The sequence below is a fragment of the Agelaius tricolor genome, unplaced genomic scaffold (assembly GCF_023055355.1).
Source record: "Agelaius tricolor isolate 1412-34295 unplaced genomic scaffold, bAgeTri1.0.p SCAF_1, whole genome shotgun sequence".
Lineage (NCBI taxonomy): Eukaryota > Metazoa > Chordata > Aves > Passeriformes > Icteridae > Agelaius > Agelaius tricolor.
In genome coordinates this window covers 102,101,878-102,125,293 of record NW_027269261.1, presented here as the reverse complement: position 1 = coordinate 102,125,293, position 23,416 = coordinate 102,101,878, and the positions used below count along the sequence as shown (strand labels likewise).

Genomic DNA, 23,416 nt, shown 5'->3' with positions numbered 1-23,416 from the left:
TAATATGCTGTGAACCTGAACAAAATTGCACGGCTGGGTGAGGATTGGGCTGTTGTTAAATCAAGTTGAAAATGATTTAATCTTGTTCCATCGTCCTCTGGATTAATTGTAAGAGTAAATCATGTAATGCACATCACCATTACTTACTGAAATGAGTATGCTACAATGTTCTACCTTTGGGAGATGCATTCAGATTTTTCTTCAAATAGGAACTATCTATCTTAAACTACAGAAGCGGTAAAATAAAAAAAAGTATGATTAGATTTTATTTCAAGGTGTATAATGTTTCTTGAACATTATTCAAAAATTTAAAAGCTGGTAGTTATATCCAGTTTTCAAAACAAAAAATCTTCACTGGAAGGATAAAAGAGTAACTTGCAGGAATGATTGTCAAATGTAGTAAAAGTAAATATTTTTTCAGAGATAGATGAGATTTCCTTTGAAAGGAGGTGATTTAAAGAATCAGAAGTACCTAGCTATTAGACTTTTTAATAAAATAGTTTGTGCCTAACACGAAAGAGAAAATGTTAGTTAAGTTCAGGCAATCAAGGTTTGTTGTTTTTTTTTTTTCTGAATGTATAGGTGAATTGAAATAATTTAATTTGTTTTCTGTTTGGATAATTACATTTGGTTTTCCCTTCTGTGTTGCCATGCTGCTTTCTGTGTTTGACTTTTGTGTTGCTAACTATAACTAATTACACTGTGTTGTAATGATGGCTAGTTCTGCATTTTTTGCTTTTTAACAGTTGCTTTACTATGTGTAAGCATGAGTGGAAGGCAATGCAGTTTATTCTGCATGACACATTTTTGCATGAACTCTAGTTTAACCAAATATATGAAAAATGCAGTATTAGGAATTTAATAATTTTGCTCTTGCCATTTTAGTGTTTTGCATGTGTATTGTATATGTGTATTTTTTCAGCCTATTCCAAGCCTAAACGAGGCCATCGTAAAACTGCTTCATTTGGCAACATTCTGGATGTCCCTGAGATCATCATACCAGGTATCGCAGACCAGGTGAACGGGTCAGTTGGTTAAGATGCCGGAATAATGATCAGACTGCTGAAATACTTCTTGCTCCAGTTGCTTTAGGACAGGCCCAGAAATTATCCTACTAAATTTTTCATAATGCTTCAGTAAAGAGGAGCATGATATTTTATTACCAACTTACTTTTATCAGTAAATTGTTCAATCTCCTAATCAAATTTACTTCTACTGATAAAGGACTTTTTCCCTTAAGATCTTGATGTTCAGAGTCTTCTTATAGAGGAAAACTATATATGCAGTCTTGTATTACAGTACCTCATTTGGTGAAAATGGAACTAAGTTGAAAAATTCCTGTCTAGGTAATTGTTTTGCCCCGATCTTTGTTGTGTTTAGGCTCCCATTTTTAATCAGATCATAGTGGAAAAAAAACCTAAGATAAATGATGTACAGAACTTTAAATCCATGTGATATTTGTGATTAAAACATTAACACGTAGTCTGTGTAATTCTTATATTTGAGTACGCTTTTCTAGGGCTATAATGTGTGTGCATGAGGTATTGCTGTTGTGTTTAAGTTAATGCCAACTAAAATTACTCGGAGAGGCTTTTGATAGGAAAAAAATTAATATAATCAGGCACCATGGATGGGAATATCATTTGGGAATTTAATGAATAATTCTCATGTATTCCAAGTCTTTTTTTAGTTAGTAGAATGACATTTTTCTTTCTTTCATTTCATACTTCTCAAAGCCTAAAAATAAGTATAATCAATCCCAAACTGTGATAGGCATACCATTAACAGTATGCAAGTCACTTCAGAGTGATATGTCAGAAGCAGAAAATGAGGAAATGTGAGTGAAAGTATCTAGGAATCCACTAAAAACCATGGCCCTCCTATTCTAAATTTCTGTCATCTGAGGAAGTTTCTTTGTAAATCTTGATATCGTTAGGTATTAAAAAGTTGAATGCAAAAGATAATTTTGTACAAACATTTCTTTCAGATAACTTTATTGAAGGTTACAGTAAAAATACAGAATATGAGAAAGTAGATTCCAAGGAGCAATAGCACCCATAAAAAAGCAAACCTCTTTGGCACTGAGGCTAACAAATTGGCAAAAAAGTTCACTAGAGTAGCTTTCCACTGTAACTATCAAGCAGTCCTGGCCTGCACTGACATAAATGAAATCCTGAGAAAGCAAGGAAAGCAAAAGTGAAGACATCTGTCCAGTTTCAGTGTTAACTCATGATGAGAGCCTGGTAAATAAGCTCTAGAAGCTAATGAGTGCCTCTTGTCTCCATACACTGTCTGTCCATAAAAACATTGAGGCTTCCAAGAAACTTTGAAACTTTTAGGCAATAGTGAAGAAGTCAGTGAAATAAAATACAATGTTGTTTTCACAAAACAGATTGTATTGTACCAGTCTATTGGTTTCTTAGTTAGGCAGAGGCAGTCATTAAAAATTCTTCACCTGGTCTATTTTAATTGAACTTGTCAGGATGGGAATTTCAAGAATTTGGAATACATGTGAAAGAAATAGAAACCTGTAGAAATAAAAAAGGTATAGGGTTGGAGCAAGCATATTAAGGAGTTTTCTCAAAAATTATTCCTAAAATATTTACGTGAAATAAGTTTGAGTTAATGCTTTATCAGAAGCAACTATTTATTAAGAGGAGGATTAGAATATCACATAGGTAGGGAGAATTTTGCTGTGACTGAATAGAAATAGGGTAAAATCCAGGGTCATGCACTGACAACAATTTCTATTAATAAGATAACATGGGATCATAGCACATGCATGCAGATTAATTCCAGGTAGTATGAGCCACGAATTTAATGTAGTTGTGAAAAACTGTGAAATCTTAAGGTGCATTTCCAGGAAAAATAAAGAAGCACTGACACTATTACTGGCCCTTGTTGAGTTTGAATCAGGAATTGAACATACTCTTCTGGTCAACCATATGAAAGAGACATACATGCACTCAAATAATAATATGAAGAAGAGTTACTAGGATATGAGGGGTATAGAGAGTAGAAAAACAAATCTGAAAGCATAGCTTTTTTTAGCTCACAAAGTGAAAGCTGAGAATGAATAATTATTTTCTATAGATGAATCTGCTGCTAAAACCTAGGAAGAGATGACTACTTAAGCTAAAAGACAGTATTGGCACTACAGAAAAAACATGTAAATTGTCTGCAAATAAATCTGAGCTTTATATTGAAAACTTTCCGGTTGTCAGAACAGCTTTCCAGTAATAATCCCAAAGCTAGAAAAAATGATATTAATCATTACATGACAGAACATGATCATCTGCCCAGTAAACTAATTATATTCATCTGTATAGTTCTCACTTCTTTCCTTTCTTTACTCTTTCAGCACAAAGCTCTCAGTTCTGGCCTCTGAACACACTTCTCACTTTCTAGACCCCTAAGCTTCCAAGACCCCCAAACTGTCGCCACCATCTCAGTCCCACCCAGTTATGTTCCATGCTACTTCTGCCACAGACCCAGCTCCTGCAGAGTTCCCAGGGCACGTCCCTCGGTGGGGCGAGCAGCTCGTCCCTGTCCTCGGAGCCGCACAAGCGCCGGTCTGTGCTGCTGCCTGGAGTTGTGTTGAGCACATGGTAGAGCAGCTGCTGCCCAGAGAGGGGAAGCACCAGGCAGGCATGTTACCATGAGTCAGCTGCTTTGGGCAGGGCTATTTTGGAAGTATGAGTGCTACATCTGCTATCATTGGGGGTTTTCGTAATGCGTTGCCTCAACTGCATTTCGTCCATGAACTGATTATGCTTCCAAGGTCGTAAAATACATACTTTATCAATTAAAGGTAAAATACTGTCAGAAGGGGAAGTTTTTAGAATATATTTGCTCTTCTTTCTAAATAAGTACTGTAAGAGTGAAGAGAGCTATTTGTTCATTTGAGATGTTATTTTGTGTTACTAGTTTACAAAACTTAAAAACTGAAAGATGGGTCAAAAAATTCCTCCTTTGTGTAACAGCTTAGCAAATGAGTTTGCAGTGGTGATATCCTGTAACCAGATAGCCTAGTGATGTATCAGTTGGTTTTTTTTTCATTTACAGTATGTATAGTACAGGTTATAAGCACCAACTTTATTTTTATATACATATTTATATATAAAAAATGAAAACCCTAATAAGTGCAAAAAGTTTAAGTATCCTTATGTTTCAAGAAACAAAAAAAATGAATTCTAGTTTGTATACTTTTTTGGTAGAAACCATTCATGCAGCATCTAGCAAATATACCTACAAGTACAGCCTTCTCTTCACTGGCAATGTTAGACATCTCGTGCATTTAGCATGTGTGCATTTGGCTTTGTAATTTTGTCATCTGAAACTGTGCCACAGCGTTACAATTTTTATAGCATTGACACTGCATAAATGATTACTCAAGATAGGAACATTTTGTAGAAGGTCTTTAGAAGGTGGATAGGAATTATGGATGCTGTAGGTCTGTAGTTTTTCTTATCTACTTTTAAAATCAATGTATGCCAGAAATCCCACCCTTGTCTTCCCTTTATCAGGGAAGATCATTTAATTCTTCTGGAATTCAGATCAATGTTTTAACTTCTTCAGAATGTCTTATAGCAGTGTTGCAGTCACTAATCATCCAGCACTCTGAGAGAGGCTTGAGCCCTGTAGGTGTGTAAGGAAGAGAGAGGACTGTGAGTAAATAAGAAAGTGTAAAAGGAGCTGCAAGTATCTGCTAAAGGGCAGGGAGAAGAGGTCATAGCTGGTCTGGATATTTGGCGGCTGGGTGGGGGCGGTGATCAAAAGCTTAATAAGTTGTACAATTTATTTTTGCCTAGAGTATGTGGGGCAGGACGTGATGGAAGTTTCCTGTTCCTTTAGAATTTAATTTTAGAAAATAAATAACACTATGTGAAATGGGTTGTCCTGAGGCCATGAAGTATATTTGTGACTTTTGCTTTTTAATCTTAAAATCCTGTAAACCACCAAAAGCCTGACACTGTACATCAAGTTACTGTGGATTAACTTCTGTCCATGTACAAATCTCTTAGTTTTATATGAGGAAAAAATATTTTTAAATGGACATAGAGGTAAGAACAAGATCAAAACTGGGAGAGGAAAGCATAAAGTACCCATGAGCTTTTCAAATAAATATTTTTTGTTTTGTTGTACAGCGTATTTTTCAGCTGAAATTTGTCTTGAATCTGGAGCAATAAGTATTTGTGGATTTGTAGTCTGTTTCTGCCTTGTTGAAGCTATTTGCCAGATGTCTGCAGTATTATACTAATTAAAATGGCATTGCCTAGTTGAGCTTGCTCTTCCCTCATGCTACTAACTTGAAGATATTTCATTTAAAGGTGTTCATTTTTTACAACAGTAGTTTTGGCCCCTCTTTCCCTCCCACCCCTTCCCTTCCCGCAAGGCATTTTCTTTTCTTTCTTGCACCCCACCCTGATTATTTTAACATTTTGGCAGCCATGTTCTAATATTTCAGCAACACATGCGCTGGGTTCTTTAAATTCACAAATGTTGCTAATCTGAAATGAGAATTTCAGATATTTTTGCAAGCCTATTTCAGCTGAGCTAATTTTATAACAATGTTGTTGAATGAAATGTGCACATAATTTTGTATCAGTTGTGGGTGGATTGCACATATGTTGCATATTGAGATGAGCTGTGGCAGCCAGATGAAGTATCCACAGCACAGAATTCTATTAAATATATAATCTTGTTTGTTAAACAATTGCATAGAGAAAAAGTTCACTGCAAATGAACAAGTTCAGACATTTTGACATAGATTTGTAATTCACAAGATCCCCATATGAAAGTATTAAACAAACTTAGCCGTTGTTGCTTAGGTAAGTATATACTTTCCCTGAATTTCAGAAGCAAAAGACCAAGACCACAGAACAGTTGCAATTCAAATCCGTTTGTAGTCAGAGCAAAAAGTATATTCTTTTTCGTTTTAGAATCCTGCTTGACTATCTTATAGGCTTGTTTCTTAAAGTACCTTCTATAAATTTTAAAATATCATGACAAATTGATAAAGTGACACTAAGCATTTTGTATTGCTGTTTCGTGGTAGTGTGCTCCTATGTGTAATAATACATATATTTAAAAAATTAAAGTCTTATTAAATTTATCAGTTAATATTAAATAGTCTTACATTTTTGTAGTAACTGTTGCAATTCAAAACATGTGTCAGGATAGGCTTGGAGTCGTGGGAATTATGCTGAATGAGAAGTATCTAAAAGGTCAGCAATGTGATGCCTTTTGCAGGGCTTTGAGTGAGCCGTGTTGGTGGCTGAGTGTGGGGCTGCTGGGCGAGGGGCTGCCATGGCTGCAGTACATGTTTCAGATGCTCCCTTCCAGTAGCAGAGTTACGTAATGCACAGAGTTAAGAGCAAGAATTTTGAGCATTGTCAGCTGTTACTCAGGACATTTTGGTGTTTCCTTTTGGACAGCTGACCTGCTCTCAAGAGATAATATAAACAATCACTGTAATAAAAATCAAAGTAGTCAGGGAGATTCTGTTGCATAATCTCCTTTTATTTTTAAGGAGATTTTGTTTCCTGAAAATGCCTTTGATTGCTTGTCAGTGCTAAAATTTAAACTGTTTTATGTAGCTGTCACTGGTGGATAATTGCGAACAGGTGGAAGGAGAAGAGGAAAAGATTACAGCATTGTGCTTCGTAGGTTGATGGTGAGATGTGATTTAGCTGAACGGTCCCCTTTTCACACTTCTCAGAGCATGAGAACAGGACATAGTTTCGTTCCCCTGAAGGAGACAGGAGAGCAGAAGGAAGCGCTTTCACTTCTTACTTTCCTTGAGGGGAGTGTCACGCAGGCAGGAGTCCTTGCTGTGTTCCTTGAGCAAGCCAAAGAGCAACAGGTTAAAGCTGGCAGCCTGTTATCTTTGTGGTTTAGCTTTTAGAAATCCCCATAACGTAACGCACTTGAAATAGATGTCGTCATCAGCTCCTGCCCCAAGTACTAAGCCTGACCAAATACATGTGACAGAAGATGGTGGAGTAGAGTGCAGCAGCTATTCATGTGGTAGGAGTGGTTATTGTATTAGGGTATACTTTTTGTTGACAGGCCAGCATGTTTTGAGTTAAAATTCTGCAGCTGTCTCTCCCCCTCTCTCACTTTGTCTCTGTGGATTTGTACAAATTCCAAGCTCCTCTGCAACAGTCGCACCCTTCTTATTTTGTTCTGAATATATTTCACTGGTTTGTTTTTGTTTTGTTTTTTTTCCCAGCAGGAAACGGACAGCAGAGGCGCAGATCCATTCAAGATCTTAGTGTTGCTGGAACAGAGTCCAGTCAGGTAATGTCCTTCTCATCTCTTCTTTGCCTCTCAGTAAAGTCAGCACCAAATCTGTACTGGGGAACTGACCTGGAAATCTTCACCTTTGATGCTTTCATAGAAATGATGTGGAAGCTTGGCAGACTGTAGTGTTGTTTGTATTGCATTGAAATGAGATTCCATGAGGGTAGCTATGAATGAGCTCTAGATGAGAAGCATTTTCTGTATAGCTTATGCAGTATTTATCACTTTTATGTACACGTTTTTTTGTGTACTGCTTAATTTGGCTGAGGGCACATGTTACACAGGAAAGCCTTTTCATCTTTCTGTATGTAGGAAACAATTGTAATTGCTACTTATTGTGTAAAACAGTTATATATAGACTCACTTTCTGCATGAAAATAAAAAGCATGTGCATCAGTATAATAAATGTTACTTATTATCAATTTCTGAATTCTGAATAGTAAATTACAAGATATCTCTATTTCTTGTGAAAGATTTACAGCAGGGTGTTGTCAAAAAGTTTTGTTTTAAAAAAATACTATTTCAAAAGGATATTTTGTAATAACATCGCTATTTGACTGGTATTGTAAATGCCATGGAAACAGAGACAGTGGTATGCTACATAACATGCTCCTAGTTTCATTTCAGTTTTAAATGAGAAAAGTATAGCTAATACTTCATTCAGATGTGGTTATTTTGTATTTTTAATTGCTTCAACAATTTACAGAGGCTATTTGGTCCTTAGTGTGATTTGAGATTCCTACTATTATGTGAGTGTGGGATACTGGTGCTTAGCATATTGATCAGGTTAATCAGGTTTTCTTATTAAACAGCCTACTGCAATAATATAAAATGGGTGGTAATTCTTGGGGGGTATAATTATCAGGAAGATAACCTTTGATTTACCAGGAAGATAACCTTTGATTTTACTTTAATTCCATGGAGTATGATAGCCACAGAAACCTCATCAAGCCTGTAGGTATTAGCAAATTTACTGTGTACATTTACCAGAAAATAACAAGTCTACATAATATATTTTAATATCTTCAGAGAAGACAGGTTTAATAGAAAGAAATTAATCTGAAAAATTTAGGAACTAATTTAGCCTATTCATTTAATTGTAGAATTAAAATTATGCAAGACTTAAGGGAAAAAATTAAGTGACAATACATCAGTTATACCAAATTGTGCTGATTGATGTATGAATATATTTAATTAGAGCTTTTTTATTTAAAAGTTTTCATTCTGTTCATTTTAATGAATGGTTGATATTTCAAATTTTCATCATTTGCTTCATATCTTAATAACTATTATTATAATCTTTATTTGAAAGCTGTTCTACTGCTTGTATGGGTGTTCTAGCTAAATTGTCATTGTGAACAGAAGGATACAGAAATTTTGTTTTATGTTTAGCTCACCAATATCTCCTGTGGGTCTATAGAAGTAGAGTCATATTTTACTTTCTTACTTCTGATAGTGTGCATATTGGAAATGTAAGTGGAAGAATTACAATTGTCTGTTGCTATCCTGCAGTTTCTTTGGAAACATGGTGAAATCTGGAAAACATAATATTTTAACACACATGAAAAATGCAGTTTCAAAGATATTTTTTGCACTGTCCATATAAACAAATAATGAATTTTTATCCCCTTTTTGATGTGAAGAGAGATAGAGGAGTCTGCTGAAACTAATGCTAACTTTTGATGTATGCATGCTTGTATATTAAAAAATTGGAAAACAATGAAGAAACAGAGCACAATGTAATTATGGCTAAAGACTTAAGATTAATCTTTATGGGTTTCTGGACCTCAGTGCCTTGATTTTTTATTAAAAATTCTGAGCTGCTATCCATATAAGCAATCTACAAGCCAAAGCAGAAAAAACATCTGAGTGATATAGCTCTGGTGAGTTTATCCAATCTCCCCATATGCACTATACCATATCTAGAGTATCCTTTCTAATGTGAAAATCCCCTTCCCCTCCCTCCCTTCATTGCAAACATCCTTCTTCCCCTCATTCCATTCTCCCTTACACCCACTCTGAGGCACAGCCTTCTTCACCAAGCAGCCATGGCCCCTCTGCTCCCTCACCCAGGCCATGAAAGGCTCTATCCCACTCAAAATTGAAGGATTGCCATGGTGCCTCTTCTCTGGCTTTTAACTATTTGACACAGTAAAACGGATCAGAAATATTTTTACTGAATGTATTTTTCCTGAAAATTGCTGCTGTGTCTATAGAAAATGGTTCTGTTGCTACTACGGGTTTTTTATTAGAAAGGTTTTTCCAATTCAGAATGGAATTTTTCTTAAGGTGAAGGAAAACACAAGGCTTGTATATAAATAAATATATATATTTATATTATTAATTAATATTTTTATATATGGGTGCTTACCTGAAAGGGGTAGTCCAAGACTCTTGGTCCTGTGTACCTGTTTGTCTGTTTTCATTTGACCACCTTGTATGTTTTATGATTGTATGTCTATTTTATGTCTGTGTGCTCTTGGAAGATTTTTTTGTGTGGCTTGTATGGCTGACAATTACTATGCTTATGTTGTTGAGACACTTAAGGTGCTTAACACCAGTATTGCTCTTACTGGTGTTCTCAACAGCAGACAGTAATAGTGCTTTGCAGAAGGTTTTACTACTCAGCATCAACAGTTTAGATAGGAAATTTGCTAGGTCAAGGGTTTTCCATCTTTGGATCAGCTGTTAGCATGATTTGGTGTTGAGAACACGTGTTCAGGTCTGAATTTTCACAGATTTTAGCACTTGGAGACCTTAGACTGGTCCTTACTCCAAGTGACATAAACATCACTGATGCAACTGTCTCTTCTAAAATCAAATGCTACATTTTCATTTGTTTCTGTCTATATACTGTGATTCTCTGTTAATTTCTCTCTTTTTCTGGAGTGGAATTGTTTCTTCTGCCTATTTCTCTGTACATGCATTTTGAAACATTTTAGTGTGTCATCTGTCTGGTGCTGTTGCTCTTGCCTAAACACCTTTACAACATAGAAACATGCAGCCTCTTAACTGCAATGACTAATATTTTTGGGGATTTGAAGGAACACAGCAAATTGCCATTAATACTGCATGCAGTGTTTACAAAATTTCATGTTTTATATGGATACTGAGAAACATATCTGGCATAATGATCCAAGATCTGCAGGTTGTGATCTGATGCTCAGTGTGGTATCCATCTCCTTGCCTATGTGTCTTTTGTTGGTTTGGATGTTTTGTACTCATCTTTCACAGTACTACCATAAACACCAAAACTACCTGCTTCCTCTTTTAAGCATTGTTTTGTTTTGTTTTGGCATTGTTGGTTTTTGGGGGAGAGGGGGTGTTGTAACTGTTGCAGGGCCTTCATAACTTTTACAGTTTACTTTGAAGTGAAAAAAATTACTGTATTAAAGAAAGCCATGTGCTGATATGAACAGTTAAGAAGCAAGGTCAGAATGTACATGCCCACATGTACATGCAAACTAAGTGGGATAATTTGGGGATCTGATATTGCACAGATGAATCATTCTGTCCACGAGATTGTGAAATTTGTCGCAGATGCACATTTGGGTTTTTTTCTCCCCTTTCACAGCAAGATAAAATTCACAGTTGAGATGAAGAAACAGGACTAGTAATGATGATTTCTTTAAATCATCTTGCCTGTTTAAATTAAGCTTCTGGGAAGATTATTACTCAGAGTATGCCTGCTTTTCAAGACTGTAAGTGTTTGAGAAATGGCAGCTAAGAATGCCATGAGGGTTTGACCACCTGGCAAAGATGATTTGAGAGTAACCTGCTAGCAAGTCTGGAGGAAGCAAGGATGAAGGGGTAGCAGAAATTCATTGCTAAAGTCCATACAATGGACTTTACCTGTCAGAGGGGCTGCCATGCAAGTGGCCTAAAGCATCTCACTCAACAAACACTCAAACACTGTAATCTAACTAGTGTTCAGCTTGGGAAGCTTCCCTTAGGCTTTGTAGTGCTTCTTAGATATACTTCAGATGTGATTCCTTCATTTCTACATCTACTGAATTTCATGTAAATAAAGGTATCAAAGAAATGTGGTTTTGGTTGGTGGACCAAAACAATCTGGTAAAGCACTGAGAAGTTACTGTAACTAGAGTATTTCTCAGGTGCCCTTCACTATCCACTATAGTTACTCAACTAATCTCTTTTTGCTTAAAGGGCCTTCATGCTGTTACAAGTGCTTTCTCTATCTTCTAATCTTTTACATCAGCAGGGTGTGTTTATCATTCATGTTTGAGGACACTAACAGTAAGTTCAGCAACTTAAATCTTACTTAATGTCAACAAAGACTCCAACACAAAAGATTTTTCAAAATGTCTGATGCCATCATCTTGATAATATCCATCAGATTATTTCTATGTTTTATTGTCTTGTTTCTAGATAATAACATAAAACACAAAATGCTTAATAAACATCACAGAAGAAAGAGTATGCATTTGAAATAATGGATGTTTCAGTGTGTATAATCTTGTTATTCTTTGGATCATTACTGGGCCAGAATCCTGAATTTTAAAGCTTAAATTAAAGTAGGATATTTGGAAATAAAGTCATAAAGAAATATAGTTTCTAGTTAATGTATATTTGAGTGCTTATTTTGAAAAATGGAGTCATTTAATGAATCATTTCATGATAAATACACCATCCTGAAAATAGTTGTATTTTAATAGCATCTTTCCTTTTACTTCATATTTTTCTGAGAAACTTGCTGGGGCTTATAGTCTTAAATCCATTACTGTGTTAATTTAATGTCACTGAGGGGGTATGTGAAATAGAAACATATATATTGTAAATAACATTTCTGAAAAAGCAGCTTAGGAGAATAATGAAATCTGTATTATGTTTTTGTGCTTCAGTAAACAAAAAGACTGGAGGAGTCAAACAGTACATGAAAAAACAACCTTCAGAATTTTGGTTTAGTTCTTAAACTGCTTCATGAGGGAGCATGTACTCATTTTCTGATTGATGTGCTTCAATTGACTGATCCTTTTGATTTCTTTTTTCACATTTTCTGAAGATTAATCACATAACCTCTGAGTTAACAAAAGACCCAGAAGAAAACTGTAGATTAATACATGGTAGTCTAGTGCAGCTACTAAGCTGTATTCCTTTTATTGAGTGTAGTTCATTCATTAATTAAACGTTGGAAACAAACTTCATTTCCTCTTTATGTTACAGAGCTGCTAGATTTCGCTGAACAATGGTGCAAAAATCACTAGACATATTGTCATGATTTTCTATAAAGATCTTGAACACACTGTTCAGCATTGCTTTTTGTTATGCTGAATAGCAAAATTGTATCAATTTTCTTTTGCACAGTAAAGGAGAAATGGGGATGAAATTATCCCTGCAATGCATGTAAAGTTGACCAAACCATCAGGAGAGCATTCAGGGTAAAAGCCTGGGGAGGGAAAGGGGAAAGTATTTTTAAGGAGGATTATAGGTTCATATTTCTTCAACTTTTTTCCTTTTTAATGAACTTCTCAAAAAATCTTCTGTTAACTTGTCGTTTTGTTTTATTTTGTCATTTCAGGAGAGTAGAAACAGCAGTAGATCATCTAGTCCTAGTGTGAGAATGATCACTACCTCGGGACCAACCTCTGAAAAGCCAACACGTAATCCATGGACACCAGATGATGCAGGTAATCCTTTGTTTATTGTGTAAATTTTTTGCCTGTAAAAAATTTAAATATTTATTTGATTGTGGTATGGGGTGTGTGCTCAGACATTAATAAAAGTAAGCAATGAAGATCATTATTTTTTTAAGTTCTGCTTAAATCTAATCATTACATTACTGCCTTGTTTTTCACATACACTGTAAGAATACTTATTTATAGATAGGTAAATTACATAAACTTGTAAACATTTTGCTTGTAAGAAAGCCCTGTAAATTGCAGTGATAATAATACTTAATGAGTATCTTATTAGCCGTCATTTTTTAGTGTGGTTTTGGAGAATTAGGGGAATAGACATCTTAGAACATTTTAGTCTTGTCCAGTTGTATTTTCAGTGCACATATAAAGATTTCATTGCCCTGACATCTGGAATTAAATGTTATGTAGGTGAGTATCATCTGGAGTAGGTTACTCCTGTTAACCACCTCTTGTAATTTTGCTTATGCAGGATATAGCATTTTGTGCACACAAAATTGCTGGTTTTAAATGCACTAACACATGTCTGTAGAAACATTGTAAATACTTCTACTGTAGCATCACTGCTCTTTTGTTATAAAATAAGATAAAGAATGAAGATAATTGAGTTTGATTTTAAAAGTCATAATGTATTCTGTTATGAAAAGAACCAGTACTGGAATGCAGGAAAAAATGGATCCCCACAAATTCAGTTTTGGGTATAAATAAAAATTACATTTTTGATACCGAAATGTACATGTTGAATCTTAAATTTAGTCTCAAGATGGTACTTCAGAGTGCCTCAAATGCTGTAATCTTTTTCTTATGATATTTTCATCTTGATGATCAGACTCTTTTCCTGTAACCAACTGCAAAATGGAAACTCGTGTGATGACTGACTCTTGCACAAGCATATGTATATATACATAAATATGTATGTATATTTACACACTTGCATTTTACTGAATATAAGGTGATTATGTAAGATGTACTTTTCTTTTTTCCCTGTGTTAGTGGGAGGACAGCACACTCTTGTGTTTTGCTTCCCTATTTTCTTCTTTATGTCCTTTGTTGCTTTGCCTGACCACAAGTCAGTGCCTTGTCACTCATAACTTTCCCAAGGCCTTGCCCACTGCTGCAGCCCACCCTGGGCCCTCTTGTGCAGCATGGACCCTGAGTTGCTTTAGGCAGTGAGCACTAATGGGAATTGCTGCCTCGCATTGGAAGCAAGCTCTTACCCAGTCAAGAGTTCATTGGGAACCAAAAGCTGCAAATCATAAGCCAGTGCAACAAAAGTTTGTGCCAAGTTTTTGGTCTTAAATGCAGCACAGCACTGGAGCTAAAAGTCAAGTTTGTTTTCTGGCCCACAGAAAATGGTCACCTTATACTCAGGTAAACACAGAATGTGCCATATGTATATTTTTTCTTGTTAGGTTTATGTAGGCCGTGCACAAAGAATTGTTCAAATTTCTGAGGAGAGAAATAATTTTGGTTTTCTGTAAAAGATGCTATGGTTTTAATTTTATGAAGCAAAGTGATAAAACAAGGATGCAGCCGTATCTGGTCAATCAAGGAGAATTTGCAGTAGTACTGGGACGCGGTGCTGAAACCCTTGGGAATGTCACCTGAAGCATTGACATGTATTGATGTATTTTTGAAGCGTTGCAATTCATTGTCGCAATATCCGTATATGGCAATAGTCTAATGCAGGGAAGGACTTCTCATGTTGATTGCATTTAAGATACCGTGGTGATTAAGTCTCTGGTTTTAGGGTTGTTTTCTTTTTCTTTTTCCTTTTTGTTTTTACCACCTTCCAGTTTCTTTACAAGCATACACTTAACCACTTTTTCTCCATTCCCACCCTCTTATTTCTGTTTCCTTTTGAAGCTGCTCTTGGAAATAGCATAGTCTTTGAGGGCAACACCTTAGTTTCTCTACCACGACTGCTCTGTGGCAGGTGCTTTTGGGGTATGGGTAAGCAGCCCCTTTTTTTTCCCACCTACCCTCCTCCATATAATCCTCTAGTAGCAATTATGCGGCTGTAAAATCAGTAGTTTCTCCATGTGTCTTTACTCCTGTGTCTCTTAAAGCTTAACAGTAACCTTGTGATCCCCAGATTGTGGGCTACTGAAAGATAAGAATGCAGAAACATACTAAATCTGGAATGAAAGCTCTAGAGAAATCCAGAGCAACTGCAGTGTAAGGAGAGCAGCCATGCCCAGGGGACAGACCGATTATTGGGTTCTTTGCTACCCACAAAGTATATGTATGGAGCAGAGAAGATGCCCCAGAGCATGTTGTGAGGAAGATACTTAGAGACCTCACTGGGAGAGGTTTCAAATCTGAGCAGGAGGTTGTGCTTATTTTATTTTGGCAGAGCTGATTTGCACAGCTTCTAATTTTAAAATCATTAGATGCATGGGCTGGCTGGCTGATCCTTCATAAACAAGAATGAAATGGCAAATTTTTTATAAACAGAAATGATCGCAAACTGTACAAAAATGGTATTTTTAAAATCTGTGTGCTGTTACATGGCTTCTAGAAATGTAGGTTGGTAACCATAATTTTTTTTCTTGATGTGATAGACCATACTTTTGATGTTCTTAACTATCAGAAAAACAAAATGATTCATCTGCCTTGGGATTGGAACACTGCTATTTCCATCTGCTTATCCACATTCAGATTGTGTATTGTGTAATTACTTAGACTTCTTGTTTTTGCCCTGTAAGAATAGAATTAACTCTTTTTAAATACATTAAAGTTTTCTTGGTGTTTTTACAGAGACCAATGGGTCAGATAACTCCATCCCAATGGCATATCTCACATTAGATCATCAGTTACAGGTAATAAATATACAGTTTAATTAGATTCTCAAGTTTGCATTTCATTCCAACATGTGACTTTGGGGCTGCAAAATATAGTGCCACATATTTACCTGGGTTTATGTTCTGTCTAATTTTTGACCAAGGCTAAAAAAATATATTATGTAATCTGAGATTGGTTGACTCAGGTTTGATCAAGCTATTAAAAACAAGCCCTGGGAAACATGATCCCTAAAACCAAATATAAGCTGAGTTTGACTGTCAAAATAAGACATTATTTGCTTGAGTGTTACTGAATCAAATTGTTGTATACACTTTATTTTTTGTGTGTGGGATTAAATGTTGCTCTGATTTTTGTGACAAGTGTCAGATTAAAAACTTCAGATTTGAGCAAACTTTGACATCGGTGCAGTAATATTTTCCAGGGGATGGTTTAACACTTATTTTTAAATGCTTACTGGTTTTTAAAAGACTGTTATAAATACACTGCAGAGACATTCTAACACACTATTTACTAAGATATCAGTTCATTAGTCTTTTACATGTCTGATTTATTTTCAGCCTCTCGCACCATGCCCAAACTCCAAAGAATCTATGGCTGTGTTTGAACAGCACTGCAAAATGGCACAAGAATATATGAAAGTTCAGACAGAAATTGCATTGCTGTTGCAGAGGAAGTAAGTGAAATGTGTTTAACCTTTTCTGTTCTTCTATGTCTTTCCTATCCACAAAGTCTGTGTATAATAATAAAAATACATAATAAAAAGTAAATGATAGTCACTGTGACTATTATTTCTGACTTTATGAAGTAACATTTCGTAGGGCATAATTATTTTCCAACCTTAAACTCAGGAATACTGAGCTGCTCAGTACAGATGAAATATTTAGAGCAGGTAATTGAAAGTTCTAATCAATATCAAGACGACTCTTCTGGACAAGTCCTACATAAGGAGTAACAAACTTGTAATGTTTGATTTTATCATCTCAAATGAAACATCTGAACTGTTAATGAACCTTGGGATTTAATTTGCTACACTGTCCATTAAAGTATTTTCAGTTGCAATTTATAGAGAATTGTTCAGTTAACGGATTATAGCATTTTGGGTAATATGTCAGTGTTACTCATTTTGCAGTTAGTTTTAATCATATCTCTGACTTTGGTCAAGCTCTGCATTTACAACTGTATTATCAACATTCATCTTAGATTTTTCTGCCATGGCTTGAGGACCTGATGCTTAAAAGCTGTTATGTGCCTTCTCCTTGTGTGTTGGAAATAAAGTCTTTCCTCTTGCAGTGTTTACATGTATAAGTAAAGCAGCTATTGTTGTATAAGGTCAAAAATATTGTTGTATTAGGTCAAAAATTATTATTGTTGTTGTATTGTGGTTGCACATATTGTTGTATTAGGTCAAAAATTATTGCTGATTCAGAATCTGAGTTCATAACAAGTTCTGTTGTGTTCTGTTTCCTGATGCTGGGGACCAGTTCAGAGGTCATAGTCACGCACTAGACCAAATAATCAGCTTGTGACCCACCAGTGTCCAAGCCACTGGCAGTAAGGATCTTGCCTTGGTGTTTGTGGATTAGCTAATGAGAAAAATGTGTGTACCTTTTGTACAGTAGAAATAGCATACAGAATGGGAGGAAAATGTTACTGTAAGATTGAACTCCTATCACATATTCACTTTGGGCTTAGTATTCTGTGAACAATTTGGTTTTTTAACATGTAACTAGGATTTTTAGATTTGATGAGGAGATAATGATGCTAGAGTTAATATCTTAATTTTGATTCTATTTATGTTGTCCCCGTGGTCAATAAATTATTTAAAATATATTTATTTCAAAACTGTTAATTTTCTGCTTTTAGATTCCTACTGGGTTTTTTTTTCTAGGAAGTTTGTGTTCACATTTCTTCCAAAAAGTTTTTTCTTAGTAAGAATGTAATTGTCCATAAGCATTAAAACAAAAAAAGATGTTGTGATGGATGAATTTAATGCTGGTTAAGGTAGTTATTAGTTCAAACCTCATATAATTACTAAATTTTCTTTAACTGTAATTAAAAACCATATGGCAATAATTAATTTTCTCCTTTGCTATTTTGTTGCAAAAATATTGCTGGCAGCTTTCCTTCTTGTCACCTCATAACAAAATAGTAAAACAAACTGCCACATCAGTTTTGCAGAATAAATTATAACAAGATTATCAGTTTGTGTAGGCCTCTAAAATCTTTGCTAAAAAAACATGTTGAACACTTACAGCATCAATAATGGGAAATGCCAGTTACAGAAGTAATTTCCTTGATTCTACTTTTCCACTGCTTTAATAAGTTCAAGTCCAGATAGAAAATAGCACTTCACTAAAAAGTTACAAAAATTACTGCAATTTTGTATTTGAAGTTGCCTTTTAGAGATTTAAAATGTGCATATAGACATCTAAAATTGGAGTTGAATATATTCATGAAATTTTATGTGGCTCCTTAGGTATTTTACTGTGACCTGTAAAACTACATCTGAAAGACATTATCTGAAGGACAGGTTTAGGGGCTGAGGCTCAGTCCTCAGCTGTTTTAAAGTTCAAATGTGGATTTGATTTGGAAGGGAATTTTTCCCCATTCTACATTAAAGAATAACATTCTTTTGTCAACTTCTTTTGCACAGAATATCACCAGCTGTGAGTTCAGATTGATAATCAAATACTGATTTGAAACATATGAAGTCATCTACACACAAATGAAAATAGAACATAAATGACAATGACTTTTTTTTCCCATTTCAGACAAGAACTAATAGCAGAACTGGACCAGGATGAAAAAGACCAGCAAAACACATCCCGTCTGGTACAAGAACATAAAAAGCTGTTAGATGAAAACAAAAGTCTCTCAACATACTATCAGCAATGCAAAAAACAATTAGAGGTCATCAGAAATCAGCAACAGAAGCGGCCAGGCACATCATGATTTCCTGGGACCTTTTGAATGAAAAATATGCACAGAAAAGACTGATTTTTTTTAATTGTTATTATTATCCCTTATTATGACAACTCATGAGTGTTAGCTTCTTGGTGTGATCTGTACGTCTGCTACGCTTAACATCATTTAATTTTCTTTTTTCTAGGTGAAATCCAGTTCAACAGGTTAATTGAATAGAGTGAATAAACAGTAACTTGAATTAACCAATGGCCCTCAATTTAAAGCAAGAAGAGTGGCTGTTTGCATGCTCCTTGTGTGAAGGCTAGCCTAAGTGTTGAGGAGGCTGCTATTGTGAGAACTTACTTTTAGTTTTTGGTGTTGCCTCAGTAAGAGCAAAAAAAAAGACTTTCCTGTTTAAGAATGGTTTTGTTCCAGTGTCTCATCTCAAACTATTATTATGATGATTATTTTCATAATAAACTGAAACATGCAGCAAGCTGCAGAGGTGATATTGGCTGATCAGAGTAATTCATGATGCATTAGTGGTGCCTTTTACCTGTAGACAGTGTATTTTTCCACATGCAAAATGGTAGGCAAGCTGATGCCAGCATTCTCAGTTCAGTGCTTGATAGCCCTGCATTTTGACTAATATATTTCTTGTAGTCTTGCATTCATAAAATATTTTAAGTAAAAGGCTGTATTTTGTTTACTTTCTTGGGGTGAATGACATGCAGTTTTATTTAAATACAGGCCAAAAGTTAGGAAGGTGATCACTTTACACAATACACACTTTATACATGGGACAGAATTGGTCCCTTGTGTAAGAGAGATATCATCAAAAATATATAAAAGTGTGTTTCAAACTTTTAAAACTTTTGTCCCTGTATAATCTTTGAAAGAAAATTCAGAAAGAAAATTAATACACTACTTGAAATACTTGCTCCCTCTATGTTTTTGCTCCGTTATTGATTTTGTTTCAGGAGGTTTTTTTTTCTTAAAGTTATTTGATGAAAAGCATTTACCATAAATGTAAATAAGTTTGTTTTAGATAGAGTGGGGAAAGAGTGTGGGGAAATGACTTTATTTTAAATAGCAAATTATAAAATGGAGTTCAATATGAGAATAGTGGAAACTATTAAGAAAATGGGGGAAATAGCTTAGACCTCTATCAGCAATCTCAGTTATTCCACTCATTTGAACATAGCTCAGAAGAAGCTCATTACAGAATGCCTGCTGCCTTTGTGACTGAAGAATTGCATTTAATGAAGTGGAGTGGAATATGTAATGCTCAGTGTTGATATTTACCATTATTACATAGGAGAAAATAATTACTTGTTTACATAGCAGATTGATTATTTGGATTATGAATTAACTTTTAACTGGTACAAAAATGAGACACTTCTATATACAATGCTAAATTACTCCTTATATACATACATAATTTCTTGATGTTCTCAGTTACAGGCAGGGTTTTAATAACACTTGTTTGCAAAATTAAAATAGGAAATTGAAGTTTAGCTGCTGAGCCCTATAAATAAAAGAGAAGTAATCTAAAATTCGAAGTACACTTATTTCAAATGAATAGTTACTCATACCCATGAGCAGAACTTGGAAAAACCTTAAGGGGAAAAACCTCATACTATTTTCTCTTTCTCTTCCTGCCTACTTGATAAAAACCATTACTACAGTTGTGCTTATCTGTGAACAGCAAAGAGGACGAACAACTTACTGGACATCCTGTCTTGAAAATAAATCTATTGTTGGCAAAGCTTTGGGAGTTAGAAACCTTTCCCTCATTTTATTTAAATAAAGGAAGGGTTCTCATTCCCAAAACCTTAACAGATAATTTGATTAGTTAGCTGAAACTGATATTGGGATCAACTTAAGGGCACACATATTTATAGCAAAATGTAATTGAGGGAGAAAATAACTCTAGTATTAGGAATAGCACAAGTTATCCAAAGCATTGCTGTTCACATACATCTGTCTGTCTACCAAAATGGAGACACTCAGTGATCAGCAGCTTACTTAACATATGCTGAAGCATTAAGTAGAGCAGCATAAATACTGATGCTCAACTTCAGAGGCATTGATAGTTACATACACAAAATCATTTCTCAGGACAGTTTTTACATTTTTGCTGTGTAGTACAAGAGATATGCTTAAGGTCAATCTGTTGTATGTGAAAAGTCACTTTATGGCAAGGTTTGAATAATGGAAGTGAATGCAGTGAAAAATTAATGGTACATAATACAAAAGTAATTTCTAGCAATTGTTAATGATTTTCCAGGGTTTACATCAAAAAGGGTCTCAGATTATAAAATAAGTGCTGTGCTACCATGCATTTTTGGCTTCAATCAATAGTTTGGTTTTATCACTCTTAATTTTCAAAAGAAATTTGGAGTTTGACTTTTTGCCTTCAAATTGTCCTTTTCTTAATTTTACCAAAAATTTTAAAAATACTTGCCCAGATTTCTCACTGAGGTTTTCCATATGAAAAATTTTGTTTATCATAAAAAAAAACTATAAGGGTAAAACACGGCAGCTTGGGCTAAGAAGAATTTTAACAGCTTAACTTTCAGTGACCTTTATTGTTTTCATAAGGTTCTTGTTTTAAAGTTGTTTACAAATGTACTTTTATTCTTCTGTTAAACTATTTGGACTGTTCAGGAACTTTTTTCATGTACTCCTCTGTTCAGTTAAAGCTGTTCCTCTAATAATGGAGGTGAAACATCTACTTTGGGCTGGGCACTGCCTTCTCAGAAAAGGTAACAGGCTCTGCTTTTTGTTGCAGTCTGTGTTCTGTAAGATATTTTGTAATTGAAGTATGCTTCTGTATACTATGCAGTTCTTCCAAAAATGGTTTTTTAGGCTTTTTGGTTTGTTATTTTTTCTGATGAGGAGTTGAAGATTGTAATTCAAAACTTGTACATAAAATGGTGAATGATTTCATATGATTCAGGAATGAGCAGTGTGGGTTTCTGTTACAGGGTTTTACTGCTTTGTCAGGAGTCTAATTAATAAAAGCTGAGAGACTTCCACAAACATGTAGTAATGCCCCAACACTTGCCAGAGCATCCATCTCTCATGGAATCCCACACTGGGTGGAAGATAATCATCGTGCAGTTGTTCCCACTGCTGAAAAAAATTCTTTTGCTATGAGCTTGTTCCTTCCTGTATGCAGAACTAGGGTGTAGGATGAATAGTCTTACTCATAACTGAGTATAAAGATATTTTAAGTATGCCACATCTACCTTGTGGATGTAGTGCAAAGAGCTAAGTGCTTGTCTTCTGTTGTTAAGGTCAGAAAAATTCCATTCTCTGTAACTTATCTGTTTTGTTCATAATGGATGTTGCAGCTTGAGAGGTTCCATTGCCATACCAGAGACAGAGATGACCCCCAAAAGTGTCTCATTGCCTGTGAAGATCACAAAATTGTGCTTAAGATGTGTTCTGAAGTGTTCTGAACAGCTTGATCCTTTCAGGTGCCCTGCTGTAACTTGCCAGGAAAGTTTGAAAAAACAAGGGGAAAGAAAAAGGTGTGGCACACCCAACCTCTCAGAATAGAGATATCCCTGGTGAGCTGGTTGGCAAGGAGGATGTTAGAAAAGCAAACCTGTGTAGATGTATATTCAAATATAAACACAGGGTTACCTGTTTGTGTGTTCTTACCTACCTGAAAGGAGGATGCAGCCATGTGGGGGTCAGCCTCTGCTCACAGGCAACCACCAACAGGACAGGGGACACAGCCTTAAAATATGCCAGGGGAGATTGAGGTTGGACATTAGGAGGAATTTTTTCACAGAAGGAGTGGTTAGACTTTGGAACAGGCTACCCAGGGAGGTGGTAGAGTCACTGTCCCTGAAGATGCCTAAGGAAAGGCTGAAGGTGGCACTTGATGCCATGGTCTGGTTGACGTGGTGGTTTCAGTCATAGGTTGGACTTGATGATCTCAGAGGTCTTTTCCAACCTCATTGATTCTGTGATTCTGTAGAGAGCTGCATATATCAAATTGAAATTGATAGATATCTTTTTCCAAAATCAGAGCTTTCTTTAGTTTTTATTTACTTCAATAATGTGACTAGATGGGTGATATTCTATGCCTGTGAAGATCACATTCTTTAGAGGCAGATAAATAGAGGTGTGAGAGTGCATCATATTTTCTGTGCCTGTGTAGCAGTTTCCTGCTTCTTGCAGGGACAATTCACATCCTCCACTGAACTTGCAGAGGTTTGCTACAAATGTTTTGATTTTGAACCTATATCTATCTGGTCATGGAGCAGTACTTAATGAAAGGGCAAAAAGGAATTTAGACTAAGTACTTTTAATTTTTAATTATTAATAAAATACTGTCTTAAAATACTTTGAGCACTACTAATCCTAGGGCTTTAGCCTAAACAAGCATTAATGAAGAAAATATTTTTGTTCATAGCTGTGTGCTTTACACTAAGTAGCTAAAAATTTGAGATACCCCAAAGGATACAATAGGCTTGTGTCTGCATAATTCCACATCGTTTGTCAGTAGTGCCCTTCTAACTGGAATAAAGGCAGCCATGCACTTGGGAGCCATTTCTTTTTACAGGTGGATGGAGAGGAGCACATCATAGAATCACAGAATCATTAAGGTTGGAAAAGACGTGGTGGACAACAAGCTGTCTGTGAGCCAGCAATGCCCTTGTTGCCAAGAAGGCACATGGTGTTAGAAAAAGCATGGCAGGTTTATGGAAGTGATTCTTCCTCTGTGC

The 23,416-nt window shown here is 35.5% G+C and overlaps 1 protein-coding gene across 8 annotated transcripts in view; it reads left to right on the top strand.

Annotated features, from left to right (window-relative positions):
- Nucleotides 1–21,628, top strand: part of MAP3K7 (mitogen-activated protein kinase kinase kinase 7) — a 48,615-nt gene extending 26,987 nt beyond the window's left edge. Inside the window, exons 12-18 of one of the 8 annotated variants that reach the window (XM_071445877.1) lie at nt 923–1,003; nt 7,238–7,302; nt 12,845–12,953; nt 14,829–14,915; nt 15,723–15,784; nt 16,325–16,440; nt 18,539–21,628. In XM_071445877.1, the coding sequence (XP_071301978.1) occupies nt 923–1,003; nt 7,238–7,302; nt 12,845–12,953; nt 14,829–14,915; nt 15,723–15,784; nt 16,325–16,440; nt 18,539–18,719 (701 nt within the window). In that variant the 3' untranslated portion in view covers nt 18,720–21,628. Of the gene's footprint in view, nt 1–922; nt 1,004–1,669; nt 7,030–7,234; nt 7,303–12,844; nt 12,954–14,828; nt 14,916–15,722; nt 15,785–16,324; nt 16,441–18,538 lie in introns of those variants that run through there. The other 7 variants (XM_071445873.1, XM_071445904.1, XM_071445882.1 and 4 more) reach the window with 7 other exon arrangements.
- The last annotated feature ends 1,788 nt before the right edge of the window (nt 21,629–23,416 follow it).